At 43.9% G+C, this 13,216-nt stretch overlaps 1 protein-coding gene across 3 annotated transcripts in view; it reads left to right on the top strand.

The window, feature by feature from the left end:
* The window catches only part of EEFSEC (eukaryotic elongation factor, selenocysteine-tRNA specific), a 148,384-nt gene that overhangs the window by 56,389 nt on the left and 78,779 nt on the right, over nucleotides 1–13,216 (top strand). For all 3 annotated transcript variants that reach the window (XM_073644930.1, XM_073644928.1, XM_073644929.1), the window contains exon 5: nucleotides 9,410–10,039. In XM_073644930.1, the coding sequence (XP_073501031.1) occupies nucleotides 9,410–10,039 (630 nt within the window). The remainder of the gene's footprint in view (nucleotides 1–9,409; nucleotides 10,040–13,216) is intronic.

Raw genomic sequence — 13,216 nt, 5'->3', positions numbered from 1 at the left:
GAATACCCCTTTAAGCAACAATTTCCAACATTCTACATTGATTAATTTCTTAACACCTCCTTATAAACTGCTGAGCTTTTCTCATACAGAGGTCCAAATCCCCTGCATAGACTTACTGGTGCGTGATAAAACTCTGCCTGCAGCCACCACTAGGGGGAGCTCCCTGTATAGAGATTCATGATAAGATCCTGTCTGCAGCCACCACTAGGGGGAGCTCCCTGTATACAGAGATACATGATAAGATCCTGTCTGCTGCCACCACTAGGGGGAGCTCCCTGTATACAGAGATACATGATTTGATTATGGCTGTAGACACCACTAGGGGGAGCTCCCTGTATACAGAGATACATGATTTGATTCTGTCTGCAGTCACCACTAGGGGGAGCTCCCTGTATACAGAGATACATGATAAGATCCTGTCTGCTGCCACCACTAGGGGGAGCTCCCTGTATACAGAGATACATGATTTGATTATGGCTGTAGACACCACTAGGGGGAGCTCCCTGTATACAGAGATACATGATTTGATTCTGTCTGCCGCCACCTCTAGGGGGAGCTCCCTGTATACAGAGATACATGATAAGATTCTGTCTGCCGTCACCACTAGGGGGAGCTCCCGGTATACAGAGATACAGGATAAGATTCTGCCTGCAGCCACCACTAGGGGGAGCTCCTTGTATACAGAGATACATAAGATTCTGTCTGCAGCCACCACTAGGGGGAGCTCCCTGTATACAGAGATACATGATAAGATCCTGTCTGCAGCCACCACTAGAGGGAGCTCCCTGTATACCGAGATACATGATAAGATTCTGTCTGCAGCCACCACTAGGGGGAGCGCCTTGTATACAGAGATACATAAGATCCTGTCTGCAGCCACCACTAGGGGGAGCTCCCTGCATACATGTTATAAAAATAATACAAAACAAAACTTTTATATATTTTTATTTATTTATAAAAAATTATTATTAAAATTCTTAATTATTACAATTTTATTATTTTTATTATTTTTTGGGGATAATGATGAAGCCATTGGATAAGAGCAGCACTAAATAAAAAAAATATAGATCCTTTGATTATTATTATTTTTTGCTCTGACTATACATGACGAGGATGTGCTTTGCGTATATTCATTGCGTCCGGTCCGGACTGCGGAGCTGTGACCTTCCCTTGACCCGCAGCCTCCATTATAAAGTCTTTTTTGACCTCCCTCAATAACATGACAGAAATAGCCCGGCATACGGGCGAGCAGATCACTTAATACCTGAGCGGGCGAGCGGCAGCCTCCGGGACGCTCGGCTTTAATCTCTCCATCCACACTGCGCTCATTTTAATTTGCAGAATTGAAGCCAGGTTGAGTGCAGTAAAGCCGCCTGAGTAAATATTCATGCCCCACTGATCTAACATGTCTCCATTTCATTTCTGCGATTGCAAGAATTACCTTCCCGGCCGGCGCAGACTCTCGGGCTGATTCCCATTAGAGATAGGTGGAGGCTCACACTCCTTTCCGTGGCACTCGGCAAACAGAAATATATTTTTAGAAACCCTCCACCGTGCCCAAGGGGGACGATCCATCGCCGGGAGCCGTCACGGAGGGCGATCCGCGCACAGAACCGCGGGGAGCGACGTCACCGGCCGCCGCTGATTCTGGCTGCTAAAGAAGAAACAATTGTAGCGTCTCGCAGACACAATTAGGACGAGTTTGATAAAATGTAACAAATCGGAGACTTCGATCTGCAACAACCACAGGGGTCGGGGGTGCAAGCGAGCTCCTATGGGCGATGTGATCCCACCTTTATTATTTGGGTGCTGGGGGTAACAGCAGAGGAGATGGCGGCGTCTGCGGGAGGCTGCGGGGCTTTATATTAGACCTGTCACACAGGACTTCTTACTCATTGCAATGATCCGGCTATCAGCGAGCGCCATCAGCTCCATTTGCAGAGGATATTGAATTGTATCCATTACCTTTCCAGCCATTTTTTTTTCCGACGCTGGACCATTATTCATGAGGCCGCATCTTACTAATAGATAGGACTGCAAGATGTCACCGGCCGCGAGGAGGCTGACAGTGCAGGGGATGGCGAAGGACGAGTCCAGTGTGTGTGTGTACATCTATACCTATGTATGTGTATATATATATATATATATATATATATATGTATATGTGTGTGTGTGTATGTGTGTGTGTATATATATATATATATACGGTATATATACAGTACAGACCAAAAGTTTGGACACACCTTCTCATTTAAAGATTTTTCTGTATTTTCATGACTATGAAAATTGTACATTCACACTGAAGGCAACAAAACTATGAATTAACACATGTGGAATTATATACTTAACAAAAAAGTGTGAAACAACTGAAAATATGTCTTATATTCTAGGTTCTTCAAAGTAGCCACCTTTTGCTTTGATGACTGCTTTGCACACTCTTGGCATTCTCTTGATGAGCTTCAAGAGGTAGTCACCGGAAATGGTCTTCCAACAATCTTGAAGGAGTTCCCAGAGATGCTTAGCACTTGTTGGCCCTTTTGCCTTCACTCTGCGGTCCAGCTCACCCCAAACCATCTCGATTGGGTTCAGGTCTGGTGACTGTGGAGGCCAGGTCATCTGGCGTAGCCCCCCATCACTCTCCTTCTTGGTCAAATAGCCCTTACTCAGCCTGGAGGTGTGTTTGGGGTCATTGCCCTGTTGAAAAATAAATGATGGTCCAACTAAACGCAAACCGGATGGAATAGCATGCCGCTGCAAGATGCTGTGGTAGCCATGCTGGTTCAGTATGCCTTCAATTTTGAATAAATCCCCAACAGTGTCACCAGCAAAACATCCCCACACCATCACACCTCCTCCTCCATGCTTCACGGTGGGAACCAGGCATGTAGAGTCCATCCGTTCACCTTTTCTGCGTCGCACAAAGACACGGTGGTTAGAACTAAAGATCTCAAATTTGGACTCATCAGACCACAGCACAGATTTCCACTGGTCTAATGTCCATTCCTTGTGTTCTTTAGCCCAAACAAGTCTCTTCTGCTTGTTGCCTGTCCTTAGCAGTGGTTTCCTAGCAGCTATTTTACCATGAAGGCCTGCTGCACAAAGTCTCCTCTTAACAGTTGTTGTAGAGATGTGTCTGTTGCTAGAACTCTGTGTGGCATTGACCTGGTCTCTAATCTGAGCTGCTGTTAACCTGCGATTTCTGAGGCTGGTGACTCGGATAAACTTATCCTCAGAAGCAGAGGTGACTCTTGGTCTTCCTTTCCTGGGGCGGTCCTCATGTGAGCCAGTGTCTTTGTGGCGCTTGATGGTTTTTGCAACTCCACTTGGGGACACTTTCAAAGTTTTCCCAATTTTTCAGACTGAATGACCTTCATTTCTTAAAGTAATGATGGCCACTCGTTTTTCTTTTCTTAGCTGCTTTTTTCTTGCCATAATACAAATTCAAACAGTCTATTCAGTAGGACTATCAGCTGTGTATCCACCAGACTTCTGCTCAACACAACTGATGGTCCTAACCCCATTTATAAGGCAAGAAATCCCACTTATTAAACCTGACAGGGCACACCTGTGAAGTGAAAACCATTTCCGGTGACTACCTCTTGAAGCTCATCAAGAGAATGCCAAGAGTGTGCAAAGCAGTCATCAAAGCAAAAGGTGGCTAAAGAACCTAGAATATAAGACATATTTTCAGTTGTTTCACACTTTTTTGTTAAGTATATAATTCCACATGTGTAATTTCATAGTTTTGATGCCTTCAGTGTGAATGTACAATTTTCATAGTCATGAAAATACAGAAAAATCTTTAAATGAGAAGGTGTGTCCAAACTTTTGGTCTGTACTGTAATATATATATATATATATATATATATATATATATATATATATAATACAGTTATATGTAAAAGTTTGGGCACCCCTATTAATCTTAAGCTTAGTGTTTTATAAAAATTGGTGTTTTTGCAACAGCTATTTCAGTTTGATATATGTAATAACTGTTGGACACAGTAATGTTTCTGCCTTGAAATGAGGTTCATTGCACTAACAGAAAATGTGCAATCTGCATTCAAACAAAATTTGACAGGTGCATAAGTATGGGCACCCTTATCATTTTCTTGTTTTAAATACTCCTACCTACTTTTTACTGACTTACTAAAGCACTCTTTTTAGTTTTGTAACCTCATTGAGCTTTGAACTTCAGAGCCAGGTGTATGCAATCATGAGAAAAGCTACTTAAAGTTGCCACTTGCAAGTTGTTCTCCTGTTTAAATCTCCTCTGAAGAGTGGCATCATGGGCTCCTCAAAACAACTGTCAAATGATCTGAAAACAAAGATTATTCAACATAGTTGTTCAGGGGAAGGATACAAAAAGCTGTCTCAGAGATTTAACCTGTCAGTTTCCACTGTGAGGAACATAGTAAGGAAATGGAAGAACACAGGGACAGTTCTTGTTAAGGCCAGAAGTGGCAGGCCAAGAAAAACATCAGAAAGGCAGAGAAGAAGAATGGTGAGATCAGTCAAGGACAATCCTCAGACCACCTCCAGAGAGGTGTCACTCAAGCTCAACTTGCTGCAGATGGTGTCACTGTGCATCGGTCAACTATACAATGCACTTTGCACAAGGAGAAGCTGTATGGGAGAGTGATGCGAAAGAAGCCGTTTCTGCAAGCACGCCACAAACAGAGTCAGCTGAGGTATGCAAAAGCACATTTGGAGAAGCCAATTTCTTTTTGGAAGAAGGTCCTGTGGACTGATGAAACCAAGATTGAGTTGTTTGGTCATACAAAAAGGCGTTATGCATGGCGGCAAAAAACCACAGCATTCCAAGAAAAACATTTGCTACCCACAGTAAAATTTGGTGGAGGTTCCATCATGCTTTGGGGCTGTGTGGCCAATGCCGGCTCCGGGAATCTTGTTAAAGTTGAGGGACGCATGGATTCCACTCAGTATCAGCAGATTCTTAACAATAATGTTCAAGAATCAGTGACAAAGTTGAAGTTACGCAGGGGATGGATCTTTTAGCAAGACAATGATCCAAAACACCGCTCCAAATCTACTCAGGCATTCATGCAGAGGAACAATTACAATGTTCTGGAATGGCCATCCCAGTCCCCAGACCTGAATATCATTGAACATCTGTGGGATCATTTGAAGAGGGCTGTCCATGCTCGGCGACCATCAAACTTAACTGAACTGGAATTGTTTTGTAAAGAGGAATGGTCAAAAATACCTTCATCCAGGATCCAGGAACTCATTAAAAGCTACAGGAAGCGACTAGAGACTGTTATTTTTGCAAAAGGAGGATCTACTAAATATTAATGTCACTTTTCTGGTGAGGTGCCCATACTTATGCACCTGTCAAATTTTGTTTGAATGCAGATTGCACATTTTCTGTTAGTACAATAAACCTCATTTCAAGGCAGAAACATTACTGTGTCCAACAGTTATTACATAGATCAAACGGAAATAGCTGTTGCAAAAACACCAATTTTTATAAAACATTAAGCTTAAGATTAATAGGGGTGCCCAAACTTTTTCATATAACTGTATGTGCAGAATAACGTTTGTATGTGCGTTATATTACTTATATTGGTCCAGAGCTGCACTTTCAATTCTGCTGGTTGTCATTAGAAACACTCCTAACATTAAGCTTTACAATACGTTGTTCATTTACTTATATCAGATGGTTATACAGAGCCTGAATGCAAATCACCAGAGCATACTGAGGTCTGCAGAATTATGAATGCAGTCCTGAAGTATAATGAAGCCGATAAAAGTAATGTATGTACACAGTGACTCCACCAGCAGAATAGTGAGTGCAGCTCTGGGGTATAATACAGGATGTAACTAAGGATCAGTAATGTAATGTAATGTATGTACACAGTGACTGCACCATCAGAATAGTGAGTGCAGCTCTGGAGTATAATACAGGATGTAACTCAGGATCAGTAATGTAATGTATGTACACAGTGACTGCACCAGCAGAATAGTGAGTGCAGCTCTGGAGTATAATACAGGATGTAACTCAGGATCAGTAATGTAATGTATGTACACAGTGACTGCATCAGCAGAATAGTGAGTGCAGCTCTGGGGTATAATACAGGATGTAACTCAGGATCAGTAATGTAATGTATGTATACAGTGACTGTACCAGCAGAATAGTGAGTGCAGCTCTGGAGTATAATACAGGATGTAACTCAGGATCAGTAATGTAATGTATGTACACAGTGACTGCACCAGCAGAATAGTGAGTGCAGCTCTGGGGTATAATACAGGATGTAACTCAGGATCAGTAATGTAATGTATGTACACAGTGACTGCACCAGCAGAATAGTGAGTGCAGCTCTGGAGTATAATACAGGATGTAACTCAGGATCAGTACAGGATCAGTAATGTAATGTATGTACACAGTGACTGCACCAGCAGAATAGTGAGTGCAGCTCTGGGGTATAATACAGGATGTAACTCAGGATCAGTAATGTAATATATGTACACAGTGACTCCACCAGCAGAATAGTGAGTGCAGCTCTGGAGTATAATACAGGATGTAACTCAGGATCAGTACAGGATCAGTAATGTAATGTATGTACACAGTGACTGCACCAGAAGAATAGTGAGTGCAGCTCTGGAGTATAATACAGGATGTAACTCAGGATCAGTAATGTAATGTATGTACACAGTGACTGCACCAGCAGAATAGTGAGTGCAGCTCTGGAGTATAATACAGGATGTAACTCAGGGTCAGTAATGTAATGTATGTACACAGTGACTGCACCAGCAGAATAGTGAGTGCAGCTCTGGAGTATAATACAGGATGTAACTCAGGGTCAGTAATGTAATGTATGTACACAGTGACTGCACCAGCAGAATAGTGAGTGCAGCTCTGGAGTATAATACAGGATGTAGCTCAGTAATGTATGTACACAGTGACTGCACTTTATAGAGAGATTTATTCTTTTTCGTCATCTCTACAGTTTTCAGTCTGCAGATCTTGTATTTGCTGTGGTCGTCTATCACATCGCTCCTTCTGTTGCAGAGGCCTCTGGCATGTGAGGGGTTAATCGCGCCCTCAGAGGAGGATTGTGTATCCGTTAATATTACGTCCCCTTTTCTGTCCCACTATTCTGCATTTGTGGAATTTCCTCAGGAATGTCCCAGCCTGTATTCCTTCTTCCTTTTCTTTCTTTTCGCTGACTCTTTCATTTTTCCTTGACCTTGGAAGGTGATCCGCCGAATTAATGTTGTTTCCCCCTTGTCAAATAATTCCAGAGAATAAGATATTGGGTTGCGGGCGGGCGGCCGTCCTATTAGTCTGCTACATTAACACCGAAGAGGCTTTCAGGCATTTGCAATTAACATTATTAATTGTGGTTTGGATGCAGAAGCGGCGGCGATCCGTCATACAATCCGTCCTAATAAATGGCAGCTTAGCGCGGAGCGGAGGGGAAGGAAGCCGAGCGTTTATTTGTGTTTCAAACTTGTAATTTCTGAAAAGAATTCAGAAATGCCAAATCTGCTTAAGCCGCATGTGACTTTACAGCCTGAAGCGACCTGCAGTGCTCCGGCGTCGGCTGTACGGCGCGTCCCTGCGCGCCTGTAAATCACGCTGCGCCTGTCGATTGCAAGCTCCGCTGCCGCAGCACTGACCGCGGCCGATCCGGTTACCTTCTATAGAAACATAAACTATTGGTAGTGACCTCACACCAGCTCTACAGATACGGATCTACTCATGGGCATGCTGGGATATGTAGTGAAATAAATCTGCACTCCTGTAATAGCGCCACCTTGTGCTCAAAATTAGTATTGCTTTTTTTTTTTTTTTCTTTGTGCACAGGTGTGGAGTATTTTTTAAGCTGCACTCCTTTTATCTTGACCATATAAAGGCTTCAGATTTATTTATTTTTTGCTACTTTTTAATCTTTATTTTTCAAGTACGTTTGCACTGTATGGCAGTATTATACAAGCATTATATGGCATTGCTGATGGGATCGTTTCATGGCTGTACTGATTTCTATTTTTCCCTCTTCCAAAAGAAAAAAAAAAAAAAAAAAAAAAAAAAGCCGATCGCCTCCTTTTAATTTTTCCAGGGCGACAGTCACATCAGATAGTTAATTTTCATGGTCGGGTCATTTTACGTATAAGACTAAGTAGGGCGATGACCGATCATTCATCGACCATAGAATAATAATAATTATAAAGAATGTCGGATCACATCGGTTCTGCCAGAATTTTTTCGCCGATCCCCAAAAAAATCGCCCCCGGGGGGCGCTTCATATATTTACCAGCCACAAATTGATCTTGGTTCCGTCTCGATGGTCGGAGCGTTTGCCGCCTCGCTGGTCGCAGCGTTTGCCGCCTCGCTGGTCGCAGCGTTTGCCGCCTGGATGGTCGGAGCGTTTGCCGCCTCGCCGGTCGGAGCGTTTGCCGCCTCGCCGGTCGGAGCGTTTGCCGCCTCGCCGGTCGGAGCGTTTGCCGCCTCGCCGGTCGGAGCGTTTGCCGGCCCTTCCGTGGGGTTACAGACTTTCCAGCTCTCTGGTCCTGGTCTCTCCCAAGGTTTATCTCATTCTCCATGTCAGACGGATGAGGGATCTCCTGTGATTATAACCTCACCCCGGACAGGCGGTCGTGCCTGTTCTGTAGGCGATACACCCCCTCCCCCAGCAGCTGATAAATGGCTTACTAAATCATTCATAGCGTCTTCATAGGGACAGAGGCTCCCAGACACAATGGCTGCTACATTTCATAGTGAGATGACATTGCCAAGTTGTTCTAGTGCTGCAACTTGTATAAAGTCACCGTATCGCGGCCAAACTGGGGTTTTATAGACTCGTTCTCTTACAGACCAGACTATTTTCCTTTTAGGATCGTGTGTGCAATTATAGACATTTTAGTTTTAGATTCATTTCATAATCTATATTTGTTTAGAGCGGACATTAAAACATAGATCTGCATTGCCTACATTTTGGCTCACCACTAGAGGGAGCTCTGTGCAGACTTATGTCCAATGGAGACGCTAGGTCAGTAGGCTCCCTCTAGTGGTGGCTGCCGATAACCAGAATTTTACAATTTGATGCTGGGCAGGAAATATGGAGTTCAAAAAGATATATTATGAAATAATTCACTGATTTCATGACCTGGTAATGATGAATGGTGGGTCCTCGACTAAGCTGAAGAACGAAGTAGTGACCTATCTATATTTTATGGAGTAGGATGACTACTCTTCGTGTCACAAGTGGAACCCATTTATTCGCCATCTTCACGACCTGCCCAAAAAAGTGGGCATTTATTGGGATTTTGGGGCTTAAATGTTTTAATTTTGGCTGCTAAGTGTTGGAATTGACCAGATTTTTAGGAGTTTTTGCCAACGAAGTGTCATCAGTTGACTTTTTTTTTTTTTCCGACTTTCTTTTAGGTGTCCAAGAAGGTGAAGAGCATGCAGATGTTTCACCAGCCCGTCCCCACCGCCATGCAGGGCGATCGGCTGGGAATCTGTGTAACCCAGTTTGGCCCAAAACTGTTAGAACGAGGACTGGTCTGCACCCCTTACTCGCTGCAGACAATCCATGCGGCCATAATATCCGTCAATAAGATCCCCTACTTTAAAGGGTCGCTTCACACCAAAGCCAAGTTCCACATAACGTTGGGTCATGAAACCGTAATGGGGAAGGTCATGTTCTTCAGCGTTCCTCCTCCTCACCTTGTAGAAGGGCCTACAGACCAATTCGATTTTGGGAAGGAGTATCTATATCAGGACGGCTATGTCACGAAGGACTCAGAAGTGGACAAAGCAGATGGTCCTCGGGGTGACGAGATCCTACCCAAGCAGCAGTGGGCCTTGCTGGAGTTTGAGAAGCCGGTCACGTGCCCCAGGTTGTGCCTCGTCATTGGATCCAAGTTGGACACTGACATCCACTCCAACACCTGCAGATTAGCATTTCACGGGGTCCTGCTCGAAGTGGCAGAAGATAAGAACTACTCCGAGACTTTCCTTCCAAAGCTGAAGGTCTTCAAGTTGAAACACAAGGAAGGACAAGTGGAGAGGGTAAGACGATGGCAAATAGTCTTAAACTGAACCCGTGAGGATGATTTACTTATAAAACTAGTAGTACGGCTGTACAGCTCCCAGTACAACAATAAAAACGATACCTGTCTTGTAATAATCTGATGAACCAGTTCTGAGAAATCGAGCTTTAAAGCTACATACAAATCTGCCAGTGCAGTGGGGCGTGTCTACTCGCAGTGCATCGTCCCGCCCCCAGTGCACTTCCAGGTTTAATTTGTATGTGGCTTTAAAGCTTGGTTTCTCAGTGCTGGAACATCGGATTATCATAAAACAGGTATCATTTTAATTTTGACATCTAGGTAAGCGCTATCATTCTGTCCGTTTAGCCAAATTTAGCATCCCTTTAAGTGGTTCTAGATGCCAGTAGTAGTATTTTTTTCATTAATGTATTTGAATTGGTCTTGAGAGATTTTTGCTTTCTGCTTTCTGTACCGTGCACAGAATATTTTCTTTGATGCCGGATATTCTGTGGCAAGGAAATCCAGGTTCCCTCAGCGCCCGTGTGAAAGGTGATATTTTTTTGGCAGTCGCCACAAGAGCAAACAGTCTATACAGACTCCCAACCAGAGATTGAAGCGTTTTACAAGCAGAGACTGGCACCGAGTCCCGATGGCAGAAGTCTTGTTACTGAGTAGTGATCTAGTATTTATTATATGGTTTATATATGGAGGACAGGACCTTTATATATTCAGGGGTGTGGACCAGGCATATCTACTGATGTGGGTGCCACCGATGACCTGGCAGCCGAGCCCGCTGTGAGTCACATTACTCTGGTCAGGGCTGAAGAGGGCGGTGGGCAGGGGATGTCACTATCAGAACTACTAAGCCGTGGCCACCGCATATCAGAACTTAGTATGTCTACAGAAGGCCTAGGGGCACATTCACACGGTGCGGTCACATCAGGTTTTTCACCATTTCAAAAAGACACAGGATTTTTAAAGTTGGAGATGAGCCCTATACAGATCTACAACCCTGAATCCTGATTTCGGCTCATCTGTGTGCTGCCGACCTCCAGTGATTGTCAGTCATCTTACATCCTTCTGATCAGAGCCACAGACTACTTAGCGCTCTGCACCCCTGTGATCTCTAAGTACCAAGGTTGATTTAACCAGATCCATCAACAGCAGCTAACATAATAAGCACATTTAACTGGATCCACCTGGCTTAATTGGGATGCGTCAACAGAAGCTAGCCGGACTGACAGATTTCCTTGGATCCATCAACGGCAGCTAGACTGAGTGATATCTGTAGCTGTGTCCATCAACAGCTAGTCTGCCTGCCAGATTTAACTGGATCCATTAACAGCAGCTAGTCTTTGTTGCCTGAATCACTCAATGGCAGCTACCCTAATTTACTGCTTTATCCAGATCCATCAACAGCAGCCATTCTAACTTAGCGCTTTAGCCGGATACATCAAAACAGCTAGCCTAATTTACAGTTTTAGCTACAGCACCTAGCACCCCTTCTCAGATCCAACTGGATCCATAAACAGCAACTAGCCTAATTTACAGCTTTATCCAGAGCCATCAACAGCACCTATTATAATTTAGAGCGTTTAGCCTTATCCATCAACAGCAGCTTTCCTAATTTACAGTTTTAGCTACAGCAGTTAGCTCCTCTTCTCAGATTCAACTGGATCCATCAACAGCAAGTATCCTAATTTACTGCTTTGACCAAATTAATCAACAGCAGCTAGCCTAATTTAGAGATGTAGCCGCACCCATCAAGAGCAGCTAGCCTAATGTACAGCTTTAGCTGGATCCATCAACAGCAGCTAGCCTAATTACAGCTTTAGCTGGATCCATCATCAGCAGCTAGATTAATTACAGCTTTAGCTGGATCCATCAACAGCAGCTAGCCTAATTACAGCTTTAGCTGGATCCATCATTAGCAGCTAGATTAATTACAGCTTTAGCTGGATCCATGAACAGCAGCTAGCTTAATTTACATCTTTAGCTGGATCCATCAATAGCAGCTAGCCTAATATGCAGCTTTAGCCGGATCTATCAACAGCAGCTAACCTAATTTACAGGTTTAGCCGAATCCATCAGCAGCAGCTAGCCTAATGTAGAGATGTAGCCGAATCCATCAACAGCTAGCCTAATATACAGCTTTAGCCGCACCCATCAAGAGCAGCTAGCCTAATTACATCTTTAGCTGGATCCATCAACAGCAGCTAGCCGAATTACAGCTTTAGCTACAACAACTAGCTCCTGAGAGGAGGAGGAGTCCTGAGGAGATAATTTGCATATTCCCACTGCATTTTGGGGTAAGTGAAGAGTCTCCGCGAGCTCAAAGAACACTGGATTTTGGCTGTTGGAGCTGAAAAGAGGACATCGGTAAACCGCGCGCCTACCGGCGCGCGCATTTTGAAGCTTTTTTTTTTAAGCTTTTTTCACTGTTTTCAGAACATTAACAGTAAGAACATGGAAGAGTCCAGGAGCCATTTGGTGAGCTGCATATTCTGCTACATGTTCACAGACTTGCCAGTGGAAAAGCCAAACTTCACATGCCAGAAATGCAAGCTTGTGTCCCTGTTGGAGGAAAAGTTGCGAAATCTAGAAGAGAGGTTAACTACCTTGAAAATCATTAAGGAAGGTGAAGAGTTCTTAGACAGAGCAGAATTATCTCTTCATGATTCAGAAAGAGAAGAAATTCGAACTGCACCTGACGAAACAGAGGAATGGAAGCATGTGACCCACCGAAGCAGGAGGATCGAGAGGCAGTCAGCACCCATACTGCTCAGGAACCAGTACCAGGCTCTCACGCAGGAGAACCATGAAGAAATACAGCAAGATAAGACTTTGCCAGCAATGAATAACCTTGTAAGCCCTCAGAATCCTCCTGGATGGAGAAAGAAGAATGTTGTGAAGAAAAAACGGAGAGTGGTGGTCATGGGGGATTCCCTGTTAAGAGGAACAGAGGCCGCTATCTGCAGACCAGACATAACCTCAAGAGAAATGTGCTGTCTTCCAGGAGCAAAAATTAAAGATGTGTCTGACAGGATATCAAGACTCTTCAGACCTACAGATCACTACCCATTCCTGCTAATACATGTGGGGACAAATGACACCGCAAGAAAGGACCTGGAAACCATCTGCAGTGACTTTGAAGACTTAGGCAAGAAAGTGAAAGAATTGGGAGCGCAGGTGGTCT

This window comes from Phyllobates terribilis, unplaced genomic scaffold (assembly GCF_046119375.1).
Source record: "Phyllobates terribilis strain yellow unplaced genomic scaffold, ASM4611937v1 Scaffold_8__6_contigs__length_399053987, whole genome shotgun sequence".
Classification (NCBI taxonomy): Eukaryota; Metazoa; Chordata; class Amphibia; order Anura; family Dendrobatidae; genus Phyllobates; species Phyllobates terribilis.
The sequence above is the reverse complement of the archived record's forward strand: the minus strand, read 5'-3'. Positions and strand labels throughout refer to the sequence as shown.